Source organism: Eleutherodactylus coqui, chromosome 2 (assembly GCF_035609145.1).
Source record: "Eleutherodactylus coqui strain aEleCoq1 chromosome 2, aEleCoq1.hap1, whole genome shotgun sequence".
NCBI classification, from domain to species: domain Eukaryota; kingdom Metazoa; phylum Chordata; class Amphibia; order Anura; family Eleutherodactylidae; genus Eleutherodactylus; species Eleutherodactylus coqui.
This window is the reverse complement of record NC_089838.1, coordinates 329486532-329514451: the sequence shown is the minus strand read 5'-3', so window position 1 is coordinate 329514451 and position 27920 is coordinate 329486532. Positions and strand designations below refer to the sequence as shown.

General features: G+C 52.3%; 3 protein-coding genes across 3 annotated transcripts; 1 reads left to right on the top strand and 2 right to left on the bottom strand.

Annotated features, from left to right (window-relative positions):
* The first annotated feature begins 1616 nt into the window (after positions 1-1616).
* On the top strand, positions 1617-7841 carry PSMB6 (proteasome 20S subunit beta 6). The gene is made up of 6 exons (XM_066593847.1): positions 1617-1767; positions 3315-3382; positions 3706-3837; positions 5395-5524; positions 5676-5820; positions 7647-7841. Exons 1-6 carry the CDS (start codon positions 1672-1674, stop codon positions 7772-7774), a joined length of 699 nt encoding a protein of 232 aa, XP_066449944.1. The 5' UTR covers positions 1617-1671; the 3' UTR covers positions 7775-7841.
* A 2241-nt stretch (positions 7842-10082) lies between these two features.
* On the bottom strand, positions 10083-23868 carry C2H17orf114 (chromosome 2 C17orf114 homolog). Its single transcript, XM_066593846.1, has 3 exons — positions 23720-23868; positions 15845-15924; positions 10083-10944 (listed from the first exon to the last, which is right to left on the bottom strand). The coding sequence occupies exons 1-3, from the start codon at positions 23782-23784 to the stop codon at positions 10772-10774; spliced, it is 318 nt and encodes a 105-aa protein (XP_066449943.1). The 5' UTR covers positions 23785-23868; the 3' UTR covers positions 10083-10771.
* LOC136613173 (uncharacterized) lies at positions 13897-15817 on the bottom strand. Its single transcript, XM_066594016.1, has 3 exons — positions 15809-15817; positions 15254-15764; positions 13897-14999 (listed from the first exon to the last, which is right to left on the bottom strand). The coding sequence occupies exons 1-3, from the start codon at positions 15815-15817 to the stop codon at positions 14422-14424; spliced, it is 1098 nt and encodes a 365-aa protein (XP_066450113.1). The 3' UTR covers positions 13897-14421.
* Positions 23869-27920: the final 4052 nt, after the last annotated feature.

Sequence of the window (27920 nt, the reverse complement as noted above, 5' to 3'; positions counted from 1 at the left end):
CAGCAGGCTGTAAAGTGAGAGGGTCAGTAATACAGGGTGTTGCACTGACCTCTAGTGGTCAGTATGAATACTACACCATATTACAATACTACAACGTTACATTGTGTGACGGACTGCGCAGCGTGTTTGAGCGGCCGAAAAATAGTTTTGCCCGCGTACTTCGCCTGCTACTCCGTATATTTGTGTGCGCAAATACACCGCGCGTTTACACGCACAAAACTACATTGATTTTGTGTGTAAATGCGCCACAAATACGTAGGCTTTCTGCGTATGTCGCGCGCATTTATGCAAGGCCAATGATTTCAATGGGCTCTTGTGCGCAAAAGATAGAAGACGCCGCGTATTTATTCTGTGATCACACATCGCGATAAAAAATACGCCCATGTGAGTGAACCCATTGAAATCAGAGGGTTCTATTCACTGCATATCACGCGTGTAATACGCTACACAAATATGGCCGTGCGATCGAGCCTCCGGGACCCTTCGACACGGCCGCTAATTGTTCAGATTCTGCGTCCAGCGGATTACCGTGCGGCGTAAATGCTGCGGCGACTGAACAACGGACACGAATTTGTTCGCTTCTCGTTCAGTCTGTGAGTGGCGGCGCGGCCGTGTAAACAGTACAACCTGCGAATGGCGGTCTGCTTACTGTGACTGAAGGCGGGCGGCCGCCATTCACTGAGTGAGGCTCCCTCCGGTGTAACGGCCGGGAACGATCCTCGCTGGGGCGGCCGCTGTCTGCAGGTTGTTCACACGCTCGCGTCCGTACGCTGTCCGCAAGAATGCATTAAGAATGGCAGATGGCGCGGACGGCGTTCATATACCGTCCGCTGCTCCCGCGCTCCTGCTGACTGTAACGTCGCACGGTCTGTTTTCCGAACCCGCTGCGGTTTTGTTTTCACGGACGGCCGGACCAGCTGTTATGGGTTCGCGCCGCCAGAGTCCGCTGTACGCTCGGACGGACGTGTACATGTGCGCCTAATAAATGACCGGTTGCCGGACTGAAGGGATTGGCCGTATTGTGGTGCGAGTCAGTTGTTGGCCGCCGTCACATTTATATCTGAGCCGCCATAAAATAGCGCAGTCTGGGACAATAGCTGCCAGGAGCCAGACAGCTTCCATCATCGTCCACGGGAGGGCGCTGTACTACATGACTGCAGCTGTGAATGCGCCTTTATATTCAGCCGTCCCATCATATTATTACACTTTCAGGTTACATTTGCCTATTCTGTGACATTATTGCGGTGACCCCGCCGCCATCTTTGTGCTCCTCCCCGTCACTTCTGTTTCCACAAGCCGTCTCCCATGACGTTGCATCCGCCATCTTTGTACACCCACGTCTGGAATCGCCCAGTCATCTTTCAGAGCTGGTATTGCGCGGCGTTCTGTGCTGTCACGTGGTTGCACCGGCGGGCATATATCCCTATCCCTAACAACCAATCACCGTGAATCAGCCAACAGAAGTAACCAATCACTTTGAATCAGCCCACCAAAATAACCAATCACCGCGAAGGAGTAAATCCAAACAACCAATCAGGTTGCGAATTGTGTAGAGATGGGGTGTAAAAGGCTAATACGCCGCGGGCGGCCATCTTTGTACACCCTGCTGGCGTCACCTCCGCGCGCCGGAAGTCTACATTGTCTCCATCTCTGTCCGCAGAACACAGGACGATGGCGGCGGTTCGGGTGCTGAGTCCCGGGGCTGCGGCGCAGATGAGCGCGGATAACATGGAGCTGGACTGGATGAGCCGGGAAGTGACCACCGGGGTGAGTGCGGCGGTCCGGGGGAGAGCAGCAGGGGAGGCCGGGCGGAGCCTGGCAGCAGGCCGGTGATGCAGCACATGTGCTGCTGGGACTTGTAGTTCCACCTGGCGCAGCATTATAGGTGGTGGCCTCTAGTTGGGGGTCTACACTGCCTGCACACAGGGGTCACCATCCAGCGTGGTGGCTCCTGGGAAAGCTGGGTGACAACCATTAGGGCCGCCGTGGCCCCGCCTACTGCGGCGATGGTCCGCTAACGCACTGATCTGTGCTGAGCGCTCAGCGGACCCCCGCTCCGGCCGCCATCACAGTGGGGGCGTCACTCTGCGCCCCCTGTAGGCCGGTCAGCGGGAGAGCGAACAGCCCACCGCAGCGGTGATGGCGGCCATGCTGGTTGTCAGCTGTCATTCCGCGGCCTGGACCTCAGCGCTCGGTGTCACCAGCGTGTCCACGCCGCGTCCGTGTGATAACGGCGTGAATACTGTGACTGCGGGCGGGGGAGGGGCGGACGCGTCCGTGTGATAACGGCGTGAATACTGTGACTGCGGGCGGGGGAGGGGCGGACGCGTCCGTGTGATAACGGCGTGAATACTGTGACTGCGGGCGGGGGAGGGGCGGACGCGTCCGTGTGATAACGGCGTGAATACTGTGACTGCGGGGGAGGGGCGGACGCGTCCGTGTGATAACGGCGTGAATACTGTGACTGCGGGGGAGGGGCGGACGCGTCCGTGTGATAACGGCGTGAATACAGCCCGCTTCACTGATTTATTCATGTAAAATAATCCGCAGCGCCGCCATGTTGTGTGCAGGAAACGCTCAGATCAGCGGGCCCGGGAGATGCGCACAACATACGCAGGGGGGGAAACCACGGTCGGGGTTGCGCCCCCGCCGGCCTTATTTGTACGTCTGATCTGCGCTCACAGCTGTGCGAACGAGCCGAGGACGCTGCCACACGGGTGGAGATCACGCCAGATCCGTGCGTGTCAGAGGCGGGATGTGACCTCATCCTTCCGCGGCGCGGCTGATCCCTGCGCGCTCCTCCGACACATCGCACCTTGTTCTCAGCGGGCCGGAAGCCCCGCAGGACGCGGATGAGCGCGAGGCTCCCGCTGAAAACGGGAAACGCTCACCGAACCGCGGGATCGCAGCCGCCCTGAAGGGTGGGAGGCGGCTTAGACACAAATCGCACGCTCATGAGCGCGGTATCGGGACAACATCCCGCTCGCCATGTAGGAAGCTGCCGGCCGCTCACACAGCGCTGCAAACACCGCGCTAAAGGCTGTGAAACGTCTCCATTGATTGTAATAAGGCTTCACGGTCGAGCGCCGTCCGCTGTGTTCCGGTGTGTTTTAGCTCTTTTTAATGCTCCCCCCCTCCCCTCCCCCCTAATGATGGCGACTGACATTTCATGAACTGAGAGCCGCCGTCTTGCTGCTGCCACCTGCTGGACCATCATCAGAATGTCACCCTGGGAGATGTTGCCGTGGGCCGGTGTTATATGCGGGGGTGGGGGTATGATGATTGATGATGATGATGATCTCTTCTCTCTGCAGACGACGATCATGGCGGTGGAGTTTGATGGCGGTGTGGTTATTGGCGCTGATTCCAGGACGACCACCGGGTATGTGAGTGCGTGATTACTGGGCCGTACCACCGGGTATGTGAGTGCGTGATTACTGGGCCGTACCACCGGGTATGTGAGTGCGTGATTACTGGGCCGTACCACCGGGTATGTGAGTGCGTGATTACTGGGCCGTACCACCGGGAGGGGTGGGAATCATAGCGCTCCCCCTACATATACAGGGATCACAGCCCCCTCCACCCTTTGTTTGTAGATGGGGCTGTACTGTCATAGCGCCCCCTTACCCATCATGCCCCTGGCCTCAGAGGGGCGGGGCTTATATACCTGCGGTATCGGGCGCTGACCTTGTTTCCTCTCCGCAGGGCGTACATTGCTAACAGAGTCACGGACAAGCTCACCCCGGTACACGACCGCATCTTCTGCTGCCGCTCCGGCAGCGCCGCCGACACCCAGGCCATCGCCGATGCCGTCACCTACCAGCTGGGCTTCCACAGGTAAGAGCCCTCTGGGTGTCATGGCAGCTTGGGATCTTCTGAAGCCCCCCGGACTGTCATCCATGAGATGGTCTATTAGGATGTGCTGCAGTGTAAGCCAGTGATGGGCAACCTTTAGAGCTCGGTGTGTCAAAATTCGCCAAAAAACCGAACATAACTCGGATGGTGTGGCATTTCGGGGAAAAAACATAAATTTGGGATATTTATAGTTTAAATAACAAATATGTATAATTGTAATATATAACTATGTTTAATAAACCCCAAACCCCCATAGCACAGGCCCCGCCTCTCGCTGCCTGATCTCAGTAATGATGAGCCCGCAGCAGTGACAGTGGCCCCCCACAGCGGCCCCCAGCAGTGACAGTGGCCCCCGAGACCCACATACTTACCTCCTGGAAGCGCTGCTCCTTCTGTGTCGGCGCGCCGCTAGCAGCGATGATCTCCGGCGCACACTGTGATGTCAGTGTGCTGCCGGACGCCTCCTCCCCTGGACACTCTCGCGGAACCAATAGGTAGGAGATGTCAGGGGAGGAGGATCTTGGCCTCACACTGACATCACAGTGTGCGCCGGGATCAGAGCTGCTAGTAGTGCTGGTTAGTGAATACCAGCAGGGAAGCCACGGCCCCTGCCTGTATTCACTAACAGGGTGAGCGGCCGCGTGTCAGCGACTATGGCTACGTGTGTCATAGCTTCGCCATCACGGGTGTAAGCCATAAACCCCCCAGTGACGGCTTTATTCTGATGCAGTCGTGGTTTTGACTACACCAGAGGCGCGGGGGGTCGTCTGCGGATAACAGTCCGGCAGCTGCTGAAGCAGGAGAGACATCCGCTCCCCGCGGCTCCACCCTTTACCTGCCGCGATGTGAGGAGATGTGGGGATAGCAAGAAAAAGTTTAGAATTAAAATGTCAGCCCCCCACGGCTGCAGCTGAGGAATCGCCCGCGGCCACAAGATGGCGACGCCATTTTTTTTTTCTATGGAGTAATAATCCGATATAAAGCTGTTCTCGCCGTCGTCGCACCGACTCGCAGGATAACGGCGACCTGTCCGTGTTACTCTACTGCGGACGCTGCAAAAACAAAAGCCCCAAAAATGACGCGATTGCAATTTTTTTTTTAATATAATTTTTATTCCCGGGCTTCTTTAATCCTCCAGCACATTACAGTGACGTCCCGTAAACGGCCGGGAAATGTAAATAACTACTAAGTGTGACCTGCAGGGGGCGACAGTCACTGAAGGGTTAATCTGAGATCTGGGGTAGTAGCGGCTCTCGGCACTCTTTGGGTATAATTAGGGCTCCTCTACTGTTTGGAGAAACGTGAAGCAGTGAATCAGCGGACGCCCGCAGTCACGGGGGGTGCAGTGCCAGGCAGCGGCTCTAGTGCCCACTGGCACCGCCTAGTCAGCAGCACGTAAGATCTCCATGATTCATGAGGGAGTCTGTGCCATGGAGGTCCCCTTTAAGTTTGTATATTACCTTGTCTTGCCCTCCCCCTCTGGCGGGGGGTACACAGGAGCGGGGTCCCCCCTTATATCTTGTATCCGTCTCCCTGCAGCATTGAGCTGGGCACGCTGCCCCTCGTCCACACAGCGGCCAACCTCTTCAAGGAGATGTGCTACAGGTACCGCGAGGACCTGATGGCCGGCATCATCGTAGCTGGATGGGACCAGAGGAAAGGAGGGCAGGTAAGAGAACCCGCCCCTGCGGAACATCCCTGGCTCCTCCCACACAGAACATCCGTCCCCCCCACCACCAACCTCTTTATCTACACAAAGGATGTCTCTGACCCCACTGGAACATCCCTGACCGGCTGTATATCATGTGTCTATGTTGCAGGTGTACACGGTGCCCATGGGAGGCATGATGGTCCACCAGCCGTTCTCCATAGGCGGCTCCGGCAGCACCTACATCTACGGCTTTGTGGATTCTACTTACAAACCAGGAATGACGAAGGAGGAATGTCTGAAGTTTACAGCAAATGGTGAGATCACATGACCAAATCATAGCCCCTCCCCCTGCAGGGTGATATATACAGAAAGGGGCCATGAGTCTGCTCCTCCTCCTGCAGGGTGATATATACAGAAGGGGGCTATGAGTCTGCTCCTCCCCCTGCAGGGTGATATATACAGAAGGGGGCTATGAGTCTGCCCCTCCCCCTGCAGGGTGATATATACAGAAGGGGGCTATGAGTCTGCCCCTCCCCCTGCAGGGTGATATATACAGAAGGGGGCTATGAGTCTGCTCCTCCTCCTGCAGGGTGATATATACAGAAGGGGGCTATGAGTCTGCCCCTCCCCCTGCAGGGTGATATATACAGAAGGGGGCTATGAGTCTGCCCCTCCCCCTGCAGAGTGATATATACAGAAGGGGGCTATGAGTCTGCTCCTCCCCCTGCAGGGTGATATATACAGAAGGGGGCTGTGAGTCTGCTCCACCCCCTGCAGGGTGATATATACAGAAGGGAGCTATGAGTCTGCTCCTCCTCCTGCAGGGCGATATATACAGAAGGGAGCTATGAGTCTGCTCCTCCTCCTGCAGGGTGATATATACAGAAGGGGGCTATGAGTCTGCTCCTCCCCCTGAGGGTGATATATACAGAAGGGGGCTATGAGTCGGCTCCTCCCCCTGCAGGGTGATATATACAGAAGGGGGCTATGAGTCTGCTCCTCCTCCTGCAGGGTGATATATACAGAAGGGAGCTATGAGTCTGCTCCACCCCCTGCAGGGTGATATATACAGAAGGGAGCTATGAGTCTGCTCCTCCTCCTGCAGGGCGATATATACAGAAGGGAGCTATGAGTCTGCTCCTCCTCCTGCAGGGTGATATATACAGAAGGGGGCTATGAGTCTGCCCCTCCCCCTGCAGGGTGATATATACAGAAGGGGGCTATGAGTCTGCTCCTCCTCCTGCAGGGTGATATATACAGAAGGGGGCTATGAGTCTGCTCCTCCTCCTGCAGGGTAATATATACAGAAGGGAGCTATGAGTCTGCTCCTCCTCCTGCAGGGTGATATATACAGAAGGGGGCTATGAGTCTGCTCCTCCTCTTGCAGGGTGATATATACAGAAGGGAGCTATGAGTCTGCTCCTCCTCCTGCAGGGTGATATATACAGAAGGGAGCTATGAGTCTGCACCTCCTCCTGCAGGGTGATATATATATACAGAAGGGAGCTATGAGTCTGCCCCTCCTCCTGCAGGGTGATATATACAGAAGGGAGCTGTGAGTCTGCCCCTCCTCCTGCAGGGTGATATATATACAGAAGGGGGCTATGAGTCTGCTCCTCCTCCTACAGGGTGATATATACAGAAGGGAGCTATGAGTCTGCTCCTCCTCCTGCAGGGTGAGATATACAGAAGGGGGCTATGAGTCTGCTCCTCCTCCTGCAGGGTGATATATACAGAAGGGGGCTATGAGTCTGCCCCTCCCCCTGCAGGGTGATGTATACAGAAGGGGGCTATGAGTCTGCCCCTCCTCCTGCAGGGTGATATATACAGAAGGGGGCTATGAGTCTGCTCCTCCCCCTGCAGGGTGATATATACAGAAGGGGGCAATGAGTCTGCTCCTCCCCCTGCAGGGTGATATATACAGAAGGGAGCTATGAGTCTGCTCCTCCTCCTGCAGGGTGATATATACAGCAGAGGGCTATGAGTCTGCTCCTATAATGTATATAGGAGGGGCTTCGAGTTGGCTCCTCCCCCTGCTTGGTGATAATTATGTATATAGGAGGGGCTACAAGTTGGCTCCTCCCCCTGCCGGGTGTTAAAGACTGTTGTATTGTAGTTGACCGTCTTCCTCTCCTTGCAGCTATGGCTCTGGCGATGGAGCGGGATGGATCCAGCGGGGGCGTCATCCGTCTTGCCGCCATCACTGAAGCGGGCGTGGAGCGCCAGGTGATCCTCGGGAACGAGTTGCCCCGGTTTCCCGTCTCGTGATGTCTCCCGAATCTCTTGTGGATTTTGTTACTGTTATGATGACTATAATAAAGCCTGATGTGATGAACTCTGTGTGTCGTGTCACGGGGGGCACATACTTATAGGTGACTGAGGGGACACTAGTCACATCCAGAGCGGCGTTCATCAGCGCCTGTTGTCAGTAGATTAGTGTAGTGCTCAGCCGGGTATGGCGGTATTTATGGTAGTACGGTGTGGCGGGGCTACGTGATGTGTGTGAGTGCCGTACTCGTGTGCCGGTAGCGTTAGTCTGTACCACGTGGCGGTGTTGGGTAGGTGTGCTGTTAGCATTAGTTATGTGCACAGCCGGATACAGTGGTGTACGGTATGGCAGTGATAGGTATGTGTCGGTAACATTAATAACCCGCACTGCGTGCTGACATTAGCTGTGTGCAGCAGTGTTATTTATAGGCCTTTTTGTACAATATGGCGGTATTTGTATTTCTGCAGTATCACAGGGGCATGTGTTCTGTGTAGTAGCGTTGGTTGTGTACTGTATGGCAACATGTGCATAGCAGGATATAGGTGTGTACAGTGTGGCGGTCTTGTGTGTATTAGGTGTGTACGGAGCATAAACTAGACTGTCTGGCAGTGTTAGATGTACTATGAGGGTATTATTTAGGTCTGGTGTAGGAGCGGTATGCGCACGGTGTGACGGTATTTGTACAACACAGCACTATTATTTGTACGGTATTGGTATTACATGTTCTGTGGATAGAATTGGTCTGTGATCGTGTTATTTGTGCGGTGTGGTACATGGCGGTATGGGTTGTGTGGTACATGGCGGTATGGGTTGTGTGGTACATGGCGGTATGGGTTGTGTGGTACATGGCGGTATGGGTTGTGTGGTACATGGCGGTATGGGTTGTGTGGTACATGGCGGTATGGGTTGTGTGGTACATGGCGGTATGGGTTGTGTGGTACATGGCGGTATGGGTTGTGTGGTACATGGCGGTATGGGTTGTGTGGTACATGGCGGTATGGGTTGTGTGGTACATGGCGGTATGGGTTGTGTACTGTGTGGTATATGGTGGTAGTGTTATATGTGCAGTGTGGTACATGGCGGTGTTGGTTGTGCCTTGTATGGGAGTGTAGTATATGGCAGTATAGGTTGTGTACTGTGTGGTATATGGTGGTACTGTATGCTGACACTGTACTGTATGGCAGCGTGGTATATGGCGGTATGGGTTGTGTACTGTGTGGTATATGGTGGTACTGCATGGCAGCGTGGTATATGGCGGTATGGCGTGTGTACTGTGGTATATGGTGTACTGTATGGCAGTGTGGTACATGGCGGTATGGTACATGGCGGTATGGGTTGTGTACTGTGTGGTATATGGGGGGTACTGTATGGTGACACTAATGTATGGCAGCGTGGTATATGGCGGTATGGGTTGTGTACTGTGGTATAAGGTGGTACTGTATGCTGACACTACTGTATGGCAGCGTGGTATATGGCAGTGTTGGTTGTGTACTGTGTGGTATATGGTGGTACTGTATGCTGACACTACTGTATGGCAGCGTGGTATATGGCAGTGTTGGTTGTGTACTGTGTGGTATATGGTGGTACTGTATGCTGACACTGTACTGTATGGCAGCATGGTATGGGTTGTGTACTATATGGCAGCCTTATATGTGCAGTGTGGTACATGGCGGTATGGGTTGTGTACTGTGTGGTATATGGTGGTACTGTATGCTGACATTGTCCCTGTGGTAACAATAACCGTCCATGTAAATCCTGCCCTCACCAGAGCTGCTGCAGCCGGTGACCAGCAGAATCATGAATGCAGCTCTGGCTGTGACTGGAGCATGACTCCTAGATAATTAAATCTCAACATGGCGAGGTAATCTCCCCCCCCCCCCCCCCCATCCCATGTAAAGTGGTCCTGCATCCCGGAGAGTAGAGTGTGAGCTCTGCGGTTACACCAGAATATTCACTCTCCTCGACCTCTGGATCACATTTTTATCCTGCTGGCACAGCTGTGGGTTTGTAACAGTGTATCAGTGTAGATCATCTGTGAGGCTCTGTTCACATTTCCTTACAGGTCGGCCCCCATCAGATGATGGAAGTGGGCGGAGCCTGATGGGTCCCACTGACTACAATATGTTCCATCATCTGCTAAACATGAATGGACGTGCGAGCGGCACCAACCTCACTGCGTGCAGGACATCGCGCTCACGGCTCTTGCCTGCTCTGATGCATTGTGGCAACCAGTGTGAGCAGGATTAGCCATTCACTGACAGAAAGCAGAGATCTTACACAATATGAAATCTCTCAGAAGTTTGGAGATGGCAGTTTTACAAATTTTTTTTTTTTAATGTTGATTTACAAAACGTATCTACAGTTAGTATGTGGTATGCGGCCGTGCTGGGACTTGTGGTGGCTGCTGGCTGTAGGGCCGGCGTCCCGTGTGTTAACCCCTTCCCCAGTGTCTGATGGTCAGGATAATCCCGAAGGGTGCACAATTAGACTAGACTTCAGCAGGCTCTGGGTTCCTCCGCAGCAGGGTCCGTATCTTGTGGGGCTCCACCATGAGGACCCCAGTGACGTCTCATCCAGTAACGTCCTGTGCAGTACTCTCTGCAGCCACAAGGTGTCCCTGCTCACCAGCAACTAAGTTGTATATGGAGTTATAGTAATGTCAGAACGCTCAGGGAAGGGGGGGTTATTACTACACATTGTCTGCCCCAGGGGGCTGATAATACAGAACCACAGCCCCTACTGTGCATAGCGGTCATCGGGGGCCGGAGTGAGGATCAGATGAACACTTTGGTGATTTGTATTTTTCAGTGGTGCCACCTGTTGGCGGATCCTCAGTACTGCACCCTCTATGTCCGAGAACCTCCGTGAGGAGGAGGATGATGGGATTGTAGCCCCTTCTCATGTCCGTCTATAGTAATGTCTGGGGGTCCTGGATCCAGGACAAGGAGGAGCACCCTGATCTGTGGTCACGCGGTAGACTTGTCTCTCTGCTACCTTCAGAAGGTGGAGTCGTTGACAAACGTGTTGGAGTCCATCTCATGGCGGAAGGACACCCTGGCTTTACCGCTGAAGTAGGCGCGAGCCTGCTGGCCGTCCGTATCGCTGCCAATGGAGCTGGTGGAGCGCAGGCGCGGTTTCTCCTCCTGAGGGGTGGTGGCCGCAGGGGTCTCTGAAGAAGAGGGAAGGAACACGTGTAAGATGACTATTCATACAGCGAGATCCCTATATATACTGTCGTCCTCACCTCACTGAATGTACACTAATCCATATACACTTTACCCCCCCCCCCCCCCCCCCATCCCCAGCAATCCTGTGCGGTCAGGTGATGTGTAGCATTAGGTATAAAGGAGAGGATCACACAAGAGATCCCAGTACAGAAACCATCAGATGTCACCAGGTTTAGAGCTGACAACGAGCTCTGGTGGGGGGATGTCACCATGTGTAGAGCTGACAGCGGGGTCTGGTGGTGGAGGGATGTCACCATGTGTAGAGCTGACAACGGGGTCTGGTGGTGGGATGTCACCATGTGTAGAGCTGACAGCGGGGTCTGGTGGTGGAGGGATGTCACCATATGTAGAGCTGACAACGGGGTCTGGTGGTGGAGGGATGTCACCATATGTAGAGCTGACAACGGGGTCTGGTGGTGGAGGGATGTCACCATGTGTAGAGCTGACAACGGGGTCTGGTGGTGGAGGGATGTCACCATGTGTAGAGCTGACAACGGGGTCTGGTGGTGGAGGGATGTCACCATGTGTAGAGCTGACAACGGGGTCTGGTGGTGGAGGGATGTCACCATGTGTAGAGCTGACAGCGGGGTCTGGTGGTGGAGGGATGTCACCATATGTAGAGCTGACAACGGGGTCTGGTGGTGGAGGGATGTCACCATGTGTAGAGCTGACAACGGGGTCTGGTGGTGGAGGGATGTCACCATGTGTAGAGCTGACAATGGAGAGTCTGGTGGTGGTGAGATCTTCCCCGGTGGAAAGCTGACAACGGGGTCTGATGGGCGTCTGATGGGCGGGGGTGTCACCAGGTGTAGAGGTGACAACGGGGTCTGGTGGTGGGATGTCACCAGGTGTAGAGCTCACAACGGGGTCTGGTGGAGGGATGTCACCGAGTGTAGCTCTGACAACGGGGTCTGGGGGGGGGGGGGGGATGTCACCGAGTGTAGCGCTGACAATGGGGTCTGGGGGGGAATGTCACCGGGTGTAGAGCTGACAATGGGGTCTGGGGGGGGGGGGGGATGTCACCGGGTGTAGAGCTGACAACGGGGTCTGGGGGGATGTCACCGAGTGTAGCGCTGACAACGGGGTCTGGGGGGGGATGTCACCGGGTGTAGAGTTGACAACGGGGTCTGGGGGGGGGGGGGGGATGTCACCGGGTGTAGAGTTGACAACGGGGTCTGGGGGGGGGATGTCACCAGGTGTAGAGCTGACAACGGGGTCTGGTGGAGGGATGTCACCGGGTGTAGAGCTGACAGCGGGGCCTGGTGGTGGAGGGATGTCACCAGGTGTAGAGCTGACAGCGGGGTCTGGTGGTGGAGGGATGTCACCAGGTGTAGAGCTGACAGCGGGGTCTGGTGGTGGAGGGATGTCACCAGGTGTAGAGCTGACAGCGGGGTCTGGTGGTGGAGGGTTGTCACCAGGTGTAGAGCTGATAACGGGGTCTGCTGGTGGGATGTCACAAGGTGTAGAGCTGACAACGGGGTCTGCTGGTGGAGGGATGTCACCGGGTGTAGAGCTGACAACGGACACTGGTGGTGGAGGGATGTCACCGGGTGTAGAGCTGACAACGGGGTCTGGTGGGGGGATGTCACCGGGTGTAGAGCTGACACAGGGTTCTGGTAGAGGGATGTCACCGGGTGTAGAGCTGACAACGGGGTCTGGGGGGGATGTCACCGGGTGTAGAGCTGACAACAGAGTCTGGTGGTGGAGGGATGTCACCGGGTGTAGAGCTGACAACGGGGTCTGGTGGGGGTGAGAGGTTTCCCGTTGGAAAGCTGACAACGGGATCTGATGGGGGGGGGGGATGTCACCACGTGTAGAGGTGAGAACAGGGTCTGGTGGTGGGCTGTCACCAGATGTAGAGCTCACAACAGGGTCTGGTGGTGGGATGTCACCATGTGTAGAGCTGACAGCGGGGTCTGGTGGTGGAGGGATGTCACCATATGTAGAGCTGACAACGGGGTCTGGTGGTGGAGGGATGTCACCATGTGTAGAGCTGACAGCGGGGTCTGGTGGTGGAGGGATGTCACCATATGTAGAGCTGACAGCGGGGTCTGGTGGTGGAGGGATGTCACCATATGTAGAGCTGACAACGGGGTCTGGTGGTGGAGGGATGTCACCATGTGTAGAGCTGACAATGGAGAGTCTGGTGGTGGTGAGATCTTCCCCGGTGGAAAGCTGACAACGGGGTCTGATGGGCGTCTGATGGGCGGGGGTGTCACCAGGTGTAGAGGTGACAACGGGGTCTGGTGGTGGGATGTCACCAGGTGTAGAGCTCACAACGGGGTCTGGTGGAGGGATGTCACCGAGTGTAGCTCTGACAACGGGGTCTGGGGGGGGGGGGGATGTCACCGAGTGTAGCGCTGACAATGGGGTCTGGGGGGGGATGTCACCGGGTGTAGAGCTGACAATGGGGTCTGGGGGGGGGGGGGGGGGTTGTCACCGGGTGTAGAGCTGACAACGGGGTCTGGGGGGATGTCACCGAGTGTAGCGCTGACAACGGGGTCTGGGGGGGGATGTCACCGGGTGTAGAGCTGACAACGGGGTCTGGGGGGGGGGAATGTCACCGAGTGTAGCGCTGACAATGGGGTCTGGGGGGGGATGTCACCGGGTGTAGAGCTGACAATGGGGTCTGGGGGGGGGGGGGGATGTCACCGGGTGTAGAGCTGACAACGGGGTCTGGGGGGATGTCACCGAGTGTAGCGCTGACAACGGGGTCTGGGGGGGGATGTCACCGGGTGTAGAGCTGACAACGGGGTCTGGGGGGATGTCACCGAGTGTAGCGCTGACAACGGGGTCTGGGGGGGGATGTCACCGGGTGTAGAGTTGACAACGGGGTCTGGGGGGGGGGGGATGTCACCGGGTGTAGAGCTGACAACGGGGTCTGGGGGGGGGGATGTCACCAGGTGTAGAGCTGACAACGGGGTCTGGTGGAGGGATGTCACCGGGTGTAGAGCTGACAGCGGGGCCTGGTGGTGGAGGGATGTCACCAGGTGTAGAGCTGACAGCGGGGTCTGGTGGTGGAGGGATGTCACCAGGTGTAGAGCTGACAGCGGGGTCTGGTGGTGGAGGGATGTCACCAGGTGTAGAGCTGACAGCGGGGTCTGGTGGTGGAGGGTTGTCACCAGGTGTAGAGCTGATAACGGGGTCTGCTGGTGGGATGTCACAAGGTGTAGAGCTGACAACGGGGTCTGCTGGTGGAGGGATGTCACCGGGTGTAGAGCTGACAACGGACACTGGTGGTGGAGGGATGTCACCGGGTGTAGAGCTGACAACGGGGTCTGGTGGGGGGATGTCACCGGGTGTAGAGCTGACACAGGGTTCTGGTAGAGGGATGTCACCGGGTGTAGAGCTGACAACGGGGTCTGGGGGGGATGTCACCGGGTGTAGAGCTGACAACAGAGTCTGGTGGTGGAGGGATGTCACCGGGTGTAGAGCTGACAACGGGGTCTGGTGGGGGTGAGAGGTTTCCCGTTGGAAAGCTGACAACGGGATCTGATGGGGGGGGGGGGGGGGATGTCACCACGTGTAGAGGTGAGAACAGGGTCTGGTGGTGGGATGTCACCAGATGTAGAGCTCACAACAGGGTCTGGTGGTGGGATGTCACCAGGTGTAGAGCTCACAACAGGGTCTGGTGGAGGGATGTTACCCGGTGTAGAGGCGACAACGGGGTCTGGTGGTGGGATGTCACCCGGTGTAGAGGCGACAACGGGGTCTGGTGGTGGGATGTCACCCGGTGTAGAGGCGATAACGGGGTCTGGTGGTGGGATGTTACCCGGTGTAGAGGCGACAACGGGGTCTGGTGGTGGAGGGATGTCACCGGGTGTAGAGCTGACAACTGGGTCTGGTGGGGGGGATGTCACCGGGTGTAGAGCTGACAACTGGGTCTGGTGGGGGGATGTCACCGGGTGTAGAGCTGACACGGGGTTCTGGTGGAGGGAGGACACCCGATGTAGCGGCGACAACCGGGTCTGGTGGTGGGATGTCACCCGGTGTAGAGGTTGACAACGGGGTCTGGTGGTGGGATGTCACCCGGTGTAGAGGTTGACAACGGGGTCCAGTGGAGGGATGTCACCAGGTGTAGAGGCGACAACGGGGTGTGGTGGAGGGATGTCACCAGGTGTAGAGCTCACAACAGGGTCTGGTGGAGGGATGACACCCGATGTAGCAGCGACAAGCGGGTCTGGTGCTGGGATGTCACCCGGTGTAGAGGCGACAATGGGGTCCGGTGGTGGGATGTCACCCGGTGTAGAGGCGACAACGGGGTCCGGTGGTGGGATGTCACCCGGTGTAGAGGCGACAACGGGGTCCGGTGGTGGGATGTCACCCGGTGTAGAGGCGACAACGGGGTCCGGTGGTGCGATGTCACCCGGTGTAGAGGCGACAACGGGGTCCGGTGGTGGGATGTCACCCGGTGTAGAGGCGACAACGGGGTCCGGTGGTGGGATGTCACCCGGTGTAGAGGCGACAACGGGGTCCGGTGGAGGGATGTCACCAGGTGTAGAGGCGACAACGGGGTCTGGTGGAGGGATGTCACCAGGTGTAGAGGTGACAACGGGGTCTGGTTGTGGAGGGATGTCACCAGGTGTAGAGGTGACAACGGGTCTGGTTGTGGAGGGATGTCACCAGGTGTGGAGCTGACAACGGGGTCTGGTGGTGGGATGTCACCAGGTGTAGAGTAGACAACGGGGTCTGGCAGGGGGATGTCGCCAGGTGTAGAGCTGACAACAGGGTCTGGTGGTGGTGAGATGTTCACGGTGGAGAGCTGAGAATAAACCAGAATCTCATCACCTTCTGTGCGTCTAATACTTCTCTCATCGCACGGTATAAGGCGGTGGCTCTTACCTTCCTCACTAGTTTTGCTGATTTTCCGCTCTTTTCTTCTCCTGTACCATGGAAAACACTGCAGACCCTTCACCCCCATCCTGGAAGGAGAAGACAGAAGTCAGACCTGATCTACAGCTAGTACAGCGCTGAACACACTGCCAGGGAACATGCCGGCTATTCCAGGAACAGAGCACTCCATACAGATCCAGACATATCTGCCATACCAGGCATACCTCCCCGGATACACCCCATCAATCATGTGTCAGAGAGGGGCAGCTGCTGCCGAGCTGGTGTATCTAAGCCTTTACACGTGCCCTACGGTCCGCAGAAAGCAAACCGCCTGGTAGACTGGGTTAACACAGGGAAGATTTTACGTGTGGACCTACATCACACTGCATCTATGCGCACACAATGTTCACACACATGAAGAAATTGCCCGTCCTTCCAATAGTTAAAATGGTAAAAATAGCACCACACGCTACTTGCATCTGGATGTGGGTGTGACACGTTTTTTTTATGTTCCTATTGGAACATACCGTCTTGGTTAATTCTTAAGCAAGAATCGTCCAAAAAAAAAAGGGAGAAGCAGAGCCCTTTCCATCGCGGACCATCGGCCTGGGGGAAGAATCACTGCTCAGTAACCAGATAGAAATCAATAGGTTCCTTCCATACCACAATCGGATGGAACTCGTGTGTGAACCGCGCCCGTGTAAACACACCCTTATACTTGCTTGGTGGAAATTTGGGTAACGACCAAAACACCTACCATTACAGCTCCCACAGCGGTGGTCAGCCAGTTTACCTTCATGCAACCAAGCAGATTCCCGATAGGAACCACAATGTTGACCATGGAAAGCAAACATTGTAGCTGACAGAGTCGCGATGCCCGCGCCCAACACAAAGGCAGCCAAAGAGCGTTGATGGCAACAGAGAAGAATAATGATGTCCTCATGGCAACCCAAACATGGCTAAGAATATGCGGTTACTCAAAGTAACCAAGAAAATACTCTATTAACCAAAACCATCGAACTTCAAAGGATGCTTGGTGTAAAATGTGTTGTTCGATGGAATCGTCTTGGTTTCTATGGGTAACAACAGTGCTGTTCTTAGGCAACCAATTCCCAGTGAAATCAAATTTGGTGTTGCATACGATGTAGACCAAGAAGATACCAGCTACGCACATTCATGTTGTCTGTGGCAGCCAAGACGATTCCAGGCTTCCTTCAGTGCTGTTGACCATGGCCACCAAGAGAATGAAGAGTGGCGCCTAGACACCAAAACATAAGCTAAAATCATGGATGTTGCTTAGAGCAACCAGAAGGATTCCCGATGACATCAGTGTTGTTGACCATGAGAACCAAGAAGATTCCCATTAATGTTGCTTAGGACAACCTAAATATTATGGCTAAAAATGTGGCGTCATCCATAGAAACCAAGACGATAGGAACTAAGCGACATGAAGGCTCGGTGGTGTTGACCACAGGAGCGAAGAGGATGCCATCTCAGAACAATGGTGTTGCTCATGGACACCAAAAAGATTCCTGGTAAAATCGGTCGTCTTGACGATGGAAATCAAGAAGATCCCCTCTAAGAACAGTGGTGGTACCGCCCTGGTGTCTACTATATAGGTAACAATTAAAACACTTGCGTGGCTTCAATGGCGGCTTTTAATTTGGCTGATTGGGGCAGCCATCCTGGGCCCGAGTCTGCACGGGGGCTGACAGCCATCCCAATTGCCCCTATTATAATACACAGCGCTAAACCTCCAGCTGCAAGGAGAGGAAGGGGTTAGAGGCCTTAGTACTCTCACAGCCTTCCCTCTCTGCTGCACAGCCGGACAACGTCAGGACCCCTTCCCAGCCCCAGTACTCCAAGTACAGTGAGTGCCGGGGAGAGGAGTGATGAGGTCCTGCTGCCTGTCAGCTCCTGTGCAGCAGAGAAGGAAGGCTGTGTGTAGTACGGAATTTAACCCCTTCCTCGCCCTGCGTCCGGAGGTTAAGCAGTGGGGCCAGGCTGTCTATCATGGCCACTTTCCCTATACTGTTTTGGGGCACAGAGAGGACCCTAGTACTAGATAGGGCCACTGATGATGTTGTTACTAATTGGGGGACATTTGAGGACCTATTACTAAAGAGGGCACAGAGGAGGTCATATTACCAAGTGGCACCACTGAAAAGGTTACTATTACTAAGTGGGGCCACAGTGCGCACATTATTACAAGGGCAAGCACTGAAAAGTAGATTAGGGGTTGCAGCAGTGTGGGGGGGGGAGTGAGCAGAGGCGAGTCGTGGCTGGAAAAATCGCAGTGGTGGATTCGGGACCTGATAGAAGAAGACTGAATACAGACGACTTCAAGCAAAGATGACATCACCTGTGATCACTGGAGGTAACTGCACTGTAAACACTATTAGGGTACGTTCACACATAGCGGAAATTGGTGTGGACTCTCCATAGTGGAAAATGAGTATCAAAATTTGCATCAGTTCCGCATCAAAGACCGCGGCAGAATTCACACCATTTATGTGGATTTTGATGCAGATTCACAGCTGGTTTCACCCTTGGAATTGAAAGGGTTAAATCCGCTGTCGATCTGCAGCAAAATCTGCAACAATTGGGTGGATTTCTCTATAATCTTTGATGTGGAATTTACTGCAATTTTGGGGGGGATTTCCGCTCTGGACGGACGTCAGTGCATTCATGGGAACTGATATGTGGAGTTCTACTAAACCAGAGCGGCTGTATCTAAGCCGCTGTATCTAAGCCCAACACATCGTGAAGGTTGTCCTATAGATTATATATCATTTTTTGGGGGGATGCACGCTCATGCATGGGAGATTTACTGCAAATGTTGCACAGTGGAACAATCCGCAGCAAATCTGGACCAAAATCTACCCTATGTGGTACGGATCCGCACAATTGGAGGGGTTACAGCGGGGCAGAGTCACATCTTCTTGGTTCCTGCCAAAAGCACCACTGATTTTAAGAGTGACCTCTTTGGTTGTCACACATCACTGCTGCCGGATGGAAGCGTCTCGGTCGTTATGAAGATTGTGCTGATGCCTGTAAAAACTATGACCAATCCCAAGGTTTCCTTCTTGGTCGCCATAGGTAACATCATGTTTGTAGACCTAATCAGTTCCAGCCTTCGGTTAGATGGAGCCCTCTGCAGACCCCCCCCCCCCCCCCTTCCATCATAAGAATGAAATGATATATAGCACTGACAGGCTGCCTGTGTTCTGTTTGTGCAGAAAGAAGCAAGATAGCAGCATCCCCACACCAGAAGAGCTCAGCGAATAAATACTGTACCAGAAGCAAGATCAGTACATAAATGTTCCACCAGAGCCAAACACATGACATGAATAGAGCATGGACAATCTCAGTACACAGATACAATACCAGAACTAAGCTCATCAATACAGCACAAGAACCAAGCTCATAATATAAATACAGCCCCAGAACCATCCACAGTATATAGATACAATACCAGAACCAAGCACATAATATGAATACAGATCAGGGAATAAATACTATACTAGAACCAAGCTCATAACTTGGCTCACACCAGAGCAAGTTTATAGCATAAGTACAGCGCTAGAACCAAGATCAGAATATAACTACAGCACCATGACCAAGTGATTGCCCCCAGGTCTACATCTGCCTGCTGCCCTATCTACAAGCTGGTGGTCAGCGCCCTATGCGCCAACATGGGTTGCATCTAGCTATAACTGCAACATTAACATCATTCCTGGCTCCTGCGGTCGGCTCTGATCTTTGCCTGTTGGCATGACTCTTTTATTGACCGCTGTTCCCAGTTTAGAGATAGAATTGGTGGTGTTGCTCATGGTGACCTAAAGCATTAAGCCTGACGTTACCTATGACCACCAAGAAAGGAGCATTGGAGTTGCTTGGGGTCTACAAGGAGATTGTGCCAATGCCTGTATAAACCATGAAGATTACATCTGACACCAATGGTGTTCATCCAAGCTGGTCGGAAGTTGTGTTCATGGCAACATAAATAACGTTCCATCACCGATAGAAGCCAAGAAGTTATCAGCTAAGAACATTGATGTTGCTCCAACAGCTACGATATGGAACAAGGGTGCTGACCGCGGTAACCAAAGGATTCAGACAAGGCTTTGGTGCTACCCCTGGCAATCAGTCATCTTCTATGGACAACCCAACCATTCTTAGTCATTGTTAGGGATTTTGTCATAGAATGCGCTGCAGCTCATGGCAACCAGAACCTTTTGGCCAAGACTAGTGATATCACCGATGGCAACCAAGAGATTGGAGCTCAGTATGTGTTGTTGCTTATAGAAACCAAGACAATGCTAAGAATAATGGCAACCAGGCATCTGTCATGCTGTGACCCCAACCAAACTTGGCCTTTCTCCCCATGTGGAGCCTCCACCCCAATTAGCATATCTCATTACTGCAGGCCATACAACAGACCTGAAATTCAAGTTCAAGACATATTTCCATAAGGAGCACAGAGGGGCGTTGACTATAAATGGGTGTCAATCAATATTCAGGGGTGCGGCTGAAAACCAAATATACAACGATATCACTCATCTGTTATTCCTGGGGGATTATGGGAAGTCAGTGCAGCCCCCAAACTCTTATGAAGATTCATGGAAGATGCCAACCTCCTTTCGGAAGACGTCTAAGGTCTTCCAAAGCAAGAGCCACTTTTGAGGAGGCCCCAAGCTGTGACAAGTAGAGTGAAGGCCCACCTGAAGACTCCTCCTTGCCTACCACCTCCACATCACCCTCAGGAGTTCTATGACCTCCATAGGATGTGCCTGTGGGCACGGTGCCAGTCTCTCACCCTGCTCTCCGAGTCTGGGTGATGTCATCAAAACATTAATAGGGACTTGGGCTAAACAATTCTTCATCCCTCATCCCCCCCAGAAGCTGTTGGACGTTCCTTCAAAGTCTTATTAGAATGATATGTCTACGGGGTGTGGATCAGGGGTCAGCGGCAAGGAATTTCTCTCTGTAAGGGGTCAGCCATGTGTGCTGGAGAGGAGATGAATGGCTTCAATTCATGTACAAGAATATGCTGCAGATGTCAAGTTCTGGAAATGTCCAAAAAAACATCCTGAGCCCCAATGGCCCTTATTTCCAGGAATGGGGGGAGTTCAAAGCCACGCACCCACATTATAGCAGAGGAATGTTTAAGGTGGTATTCCCCTTTAAGACAGGCTTAAAGGAATTGTCCATTTTTGGAAAATTCATTCTCATATCACAGGTCCCACTTTAAAAATATCCTTCTTCCCAGGTAATGAAGGGAGATCAAAGCCCCACACCCACCTTTTAACGGAAAAATATTTAAGGTGGTATTCCCCTTTAAGAGAAGTACTACACTTAAAGGAATTGTCCATTTTTTGAAAACTTGGTCTCGTATCGCAGGTCCCGGTTTAATAACCTGAACTCAGCAGCCTGAGCTCCCCTGTTTGTGGTCGGGGCATTGTCTGCCTTGCCTGTGGTTGTAGGCTGTCCATGCCACATCTGTTTTACATTGAGTATCTCTACAGTCCTTCTATGCTGAGTGCTCTCAGCTCTATCTAACAAAGGGGAAGGAGGGTTAAAGTGTGCCCCTCCCCCCTCTCCATTGGCTAAACCTGCCATAAAGTGCTATGAGACTATGTAATTACTGGGAGCCAACATGGCTGCCATTACAGCCTGCAATAAAAAGGGTGTCACCCAGCTTTCCCAGACTCCTGAATGGCACATCTGCCTTGTTATGCAGCTATATGAGAAAGATGGATGCTATTCTTCACAACTGGGACAACTTTTTTATTATGGCGGCCATATTGGTTGTCACCCAACTTTGCCAGGTAAAGAGATTAGTCAGAGATGTCCGCTGTGGAGTCTACATTGAGATTGGTTACAGAATCAGAGGGGGGGAGGGACTATGTACACACCTCACACAACGGCAGGGCCCATACATTACTTGTCCGCCATACTTTATCTTCCCCTCCTGAGTCCTGGGGGTAATTTCTAAGGGGTAGTAACTTTCCTAAAATAGTGTCTGTCCCTTTAAGACGACTAAAGCCTTTAAGTCTATCTTCTATCTATGTAGTTAAGTGTAGTGTTATTCTCTGTTATCAGCCACTTCTGATCCCTTTTAGTTATAAATCTAACCTTTTCCACCCACTTCAGACACATTGCGGCATCTATACCTTTAAAGGGACATTCACCCTGCAGACCATCTCCCCCTTTGCTGTGATGTTTATGCAGTCTATTGCTCCCTGTTATCAGCTGATCTACAGCTGAAGGTCTGTCTGTTGTGTAACACATCTTTGTGGGTTCAGGAACCGCTCGGCACGTATCAGATGCAGCGCGTTCCTACAAGTCAGTAGGGTGAAGACTAGAGCCAAAATAATACAAGTGATACATTCTATCCCCTCCCGCAGAGAGGGGTGTGCAGCGCTCGGGGGGTTAATAGTCTGCAGAATACACATCTGTCAGGGTGGCAATGTTCTGCAGATCTCTGGTGTAATAATCTGCAGGATGGGTGAGGACCCAGGAGCTTGCACTCTCCTCCTGTAGCCCCCAGCTCTGCACGTCCTCAATGCAGAGAAATCCGGCCGGACCGACAGAAACCGGTTCATCAGCGTCCTAAAATAAGAGTTGTGCACCAAATAACCCCCACGGAGAGCGACCACCGCCCCCCAATACACCTCTGCCAGCCGCCTCCCAGCGGTGTGCGGTGTCACACCCCAAACCAAAAACACACACCATCTGTATCATACATGAACTGCTCATAACTGCGTGTGTGCGGGATATGGATTGTTAGTGTATGAGTGCGTGATATGGATTGTGTGCGTTATAAACATTGATTATGATATGGATTGTTAGTGTATGAGTGCGTGATACAGTTTGTTAGTGTATGAGTGCGTGATATGGATTGTTAGTGTATGAGTGCGTGATACGGATTGTGTGCCTTATAAACATTGATTATGATATGGATTGTGAGTGTGTATAATACATTGTATGCTACAGATGGTGTGTGATACCGATTATATTATACGCACATATAGTGCTATCATACACATTCACAATCAGTATACACTGTACATGTATTTGTACGCTACAGATTGTGTTTATTATACACACACCCTCACAATCCATATGATAATCAGTCTGTGGCACACACACATACACTAAGGAAGATTGAGTATGATATGGATTGTGAGAGTGTGCGTATAATACATTGGTTGTATCTATATGCTACAGGTTGTGTGTGATACAGATCATATCATACACATATGCACCCACAGTCAGTATTACATTGTGTCTGTATGCTACAGATTGTGAGTGTATATGTTACACACTCTCAGAATCCATATGATAATCCATCTGTTACACACTGTCCATGTCATACATAACAAGTGTGAGTGTATGTGTGATACAGACTATGTGCGTAATATAGATTGATTATGAGATGGATAATACATTGTGTGTTACAGACTGAATGATATGTATATATAGTCACAATCTGTATCATACACACACAGTATTAGCCGTACATTGTATATGTGTCTGTGTACTTATTACACACGGCCCGTGTCATACACACATAATCTGTATTATACACCAAGGACAACATCTGCGTGGGGTTTGTATGTTCTCCGTATTTGCATGGATTTCCTTTCACACTCCACAAACACACAGATAGGTGAATGTTCGCTGTGACCGCGCCGGGGCATGAAGTTGTACAGCGCTGCGGAATATGTGTGTGCTATATAATAATCGCATCCTATACGTGCGCACTCACCTGCGACACACGGGGTCTCACACATACATGTTCCAAAGCCTCAGACACGTAACATCTGTATCACACGCCAACACATAATCGCTGCCACATCTGCCTCTCTGCAGCCTTACCTGCTGCTGCGTCTCCTCTGCAGAACTTGTGTGAGTTCACACTCCTGCAGGCGGCGGGTGTACATGAGGGTCACATGACCTCCTCCCTGCTTGGCACCCTTATCACAGGACACGGCCCCTTTAACTCCTGCCACTCATCCAATAGATGCTTCTGTACAGCCGGACTCCGCGGACGCAGGACGCTGCCCCTTTAATAGTAGCCTGACACAAGGCACATAGTCAGCATGATACACATGTACTGTCCCTTTAAGAGCTAGTAAGATATAAGCTGGTCATTATAATGCAGACATCGTGCGGTCGTCGCAGCGCACGGACATCACGCCGGAGTCCTCATGTATGTGTTGCGTGTGTTTGTAAGGGTCCGTGTGCCGTCAGCGGCATTCAGTGCGAAGCGCAGCATGTTTATCCTATCAGCGGGGCGTGAAAATAACCAGACGCTGATCATTGCTAGGTAACGGGGCGTTCACACCGGCGGATCGTAGAATGGAGCGCACAATCCAAACAAGGGGAAAAATGGCGGTCAGTTCTATTTTTGCTGTAATTTTCGCCATTCAAGGCTAACGCTGTGAGAACCAAGATGGATTCCACTTGCTTGATGCGACTGCGATCCGTTTTTTATGCCTGTAACCACGGTGACCGTAAAAAAATGAAAAACAGGGAACTCGCCCTTTTTTGCGTAATTTTTTTTAAACGCACTTAAAATTCAAAAGTGATGAATATGGCGCAAAAAAATCACGTAATCTCAGAAAATGGCGCGAAAAATCAGACGAAGTGTTTTAGGATCGAAAAAAGTTGTGGGTGCGTTCAGACGGGCGCTACTTCCATCTGATCTACGGACTGAAGATGTCAGATGGCAATAAAGCGCAGTGTTGTCAATGGTCACACGGCGGTTTGTTTAATCACACGAACATTTAAGGAAATACCGGCGCGGCGCTCGTACTGCTGGGATTTTCATGTTTGTTTTTTCTTCCACACTTTAAAAAAATCCCAACCTTATTATTGCGCCGTCCGCACGCCTGCCGGCGGCGCGGCTGTCAGTGGGACGGGTTGTAGGTTGCCACGGATACCGTATAATGTACTGGAGCGTTGGGGGTGAAATGGAACAAATACCGATCCCGCCATCTTTGGTGGGGGTGGGGGAGGAATTCTGTTCCTACGGAGTTCACACTGCGACAAAAACGGCATGACGGGTCGGAGCGATTACTGCGATAACACATTTTTTTGTTGTCTCACTTCCAAAATACAAAATATTTTGGGGAAAAAAACCACAATTATTGCCTGCCGCCATCTTCTAACCGCCGTAACGCTGTTATCTTTCTGCCCACACAGTTGTGCGACGGCGCGGTTTTTTTTGTGCGCCGTCCTGTAGTTTCTATTGGAATCTTTTTTTTTCCAATAATTGAAAAAACTTTATTATCCCCCCCCCCCCCCCCGCAGTATAACGTAACACCTTGGTATTGCATTATACCACATTCCGACAGGCATTCTACCAAGCCACGCCTCAGGCACCCTTCTAGGTAATCAGTCATGGCCGCCAGCTGTCATGTCCCCCGAATGGCCCCCCATGATCGCGTCACATTAATGGGGACCCCCGAACAATAATTGGGACTTGTAGAGGGTTAGCAGCCACAATCGGCATTAGCGCTGACGGCAGCTGTCGCAGGCGGGTGTTGCTGTCACTGACAGCGGCACCACTGCACATAAGCGCCTCACACCCGGAGGGGTAAATGTACGCCCCGTGGTGTTAAGGTCAGTGGGATGGCGTAATACGCAGTGACTATGTATGCTACATGCGTGTGCACTGCGTATTTATGCATGAAGGCCGCAGGAATCTGCGGGATCTTCTGCGTTTTTTTTGCGTGTATGACTAACGCAATGAATATACACGCAAGAAAAAGCGCAATACACACGGTTACAGTCCGTGAAAACGTATTTCACTAACCCTAGCGGCATACGCCGGTGTGAATGAGCCCCAATACACATCGGAGCCCCACCTCCTCCTGAGACCGGATTCACGCAGCCGTACGGGAGCCGCGCCCATGTTCCGCGGACGCACCTCGTATCGGTCACCGGCCTGTGCGCGCCGATCTCCACAGATACTGCAGATTGCGAGACACATACTCATCCGTGAAACTAGCGAGGACAGAACACGCAGCGTGTGGATCGCTCATGTGATCGGCCTTGTAGGCTAGAACGGCGCCGTGTGCTATCCGCGGAAAACACGCAGCACGCGGCTCCAAACTCGTCCTGGGAGGATTGTCCGCAGTGCGAGCTGGCTGTTGTCTGCTAGATCTTATCGCAGGGGAGTGGCGGTTGGTTCTGGTCTGCGGCTCACAATGGACAGTATTTGCTTAGGGGGGGGTCACATACTTTTTCTCCTCAGTTAACATCCAGTTAATTAATAGTCAGCCCGTTAATGAGGTTAAGTACGTAATTACCACACAGTGCAGAGGTGGATCATGTCTGCTGGCAGCCATTGTGGGGGATATCTCCAAGCCCCCCATTACATGAGTGACCACCTGATGACCCCAACAACCCCCACCGCTGTCCCTTGTAACGACCTTGTAATTATATTATCTAATCAGCCACAGGGAATCCCTGATATTAAGCCAACAGGGGGCGCCCATCAGTGGTTTCTCTTACTCCACTAGCCATCCGTGTGATTCGTATGCCATCCGTGTATGACCCATGTCGGTCCGTGCGCCGTCCGTGTGTTTGTTTGTTTTTAAAGAATTACGCTTGTGTGTGTTTTTTTTTACTGACATTAAAGACATGTTGTTTTTTTGCTTGCGTTATAACTGTATTACTAAGCTGCAAAAAAAACCACAAGCACGTCCCAATAGCTTTATGTGCAAAGACACAGTAACGATGCATGTAGCATGTAACACGTAGCATGTGGTATGTAGCGTGTTTCCCCAAAAACAAGACAGGGTCTTATATTAATTTTTGCTCCAAAATATTTCTTTTTCACATGTATATCTGCCTGGACACCATTTAAAAATCATGCTAGGGCTTATTTCAGGGTAGGTCTTATTTTCAGGGAAACAGGGTAGCATGCGTATTCACCGTGTATCTGCGGAGTCTCATGTATGGAACAAATGCGCTATTTTCATTCTAAATGCGGACCAAAATAGAACACGCAGCTTTTTTCGTGCAGGTCTGACTGTGAACCAACAGAGGGCGGTCACACGTGTCAGGCTTTTTACGACGAGCACTAAACTGGCGCTGAAGTCGACGCTTACTTACACGTGTGATGTTTGTATCGCAGCGGCGCAAAAAACTCACCTGTTGTGTCCAGCGAGGCCGGTTTCATACTGGTGATAAAATTGCGCAATTCATTCACTCGTGCGATGTTGCAATTAAAAAAAAAATAGCTGCACGTTCCATCTTTATGCGTTTTGCGATTTTTAATTTTTTTTATTTAATACGTTTTTTTCCTATCCCCCGCGTTTCCCCGCGGAGCCGCCTCTTTACCGTAACATTAGATACTTATATTTCACATCGTGGCAAAATCGCACAAGAAAATCGCAAGCGGCAGCGATGTTTGTGCGAGGAAAAGAAGCGCTGACACTCAAAAATCACGGGAACAAAGACGCAGGTTTGTCGATCTTGGCGATATTGCGATGTAAGAAACTACCCGGAGTTGGACAGAGATCGCACTCGCTTTTGTTCTGTGTGCGACACGATTTTTCCTATTGACAAATCGCAGTGAACAGCGCAATTTTACGGGCGTGATATCGGTCCAACTTTCTCCGAGTTTCTGGGACTGATATCATGCTCCCCCGTGTGACTGCGTCCTTTATGTAAGTTCTAGTTTACAAATAGAATTCCAGGATGTCAGTGAAGACCGACACATTCTGCTATTAGTCCCTGTGTAAGAGATAACACTGCAGATGCCTGCCCCGTGGAATGCTGGGTATTGTCACATCCAGTGCTGTTCCTCCACAGAGTTCTAATTTAAGAAGAGAATGCCAGGACTGCAGTGTAGACTGACACTGTCTGCTAGTTCTGTGTGAGGCTGGCGGACAGTCACTCTTCCGACACAGAGGGGAGCAGACGGGTGGCGATGTACCTCTCAATAACAATACGCTTTCTATGAAAGTTAGAAAAGTTAGAAAAACTAAGAAAAAGTCAACACCATTTTTTTATTTTCCTTTTTTCAGGAAATCTAACAATCCGGTTCGGCGCTTGTAGTTTCTGA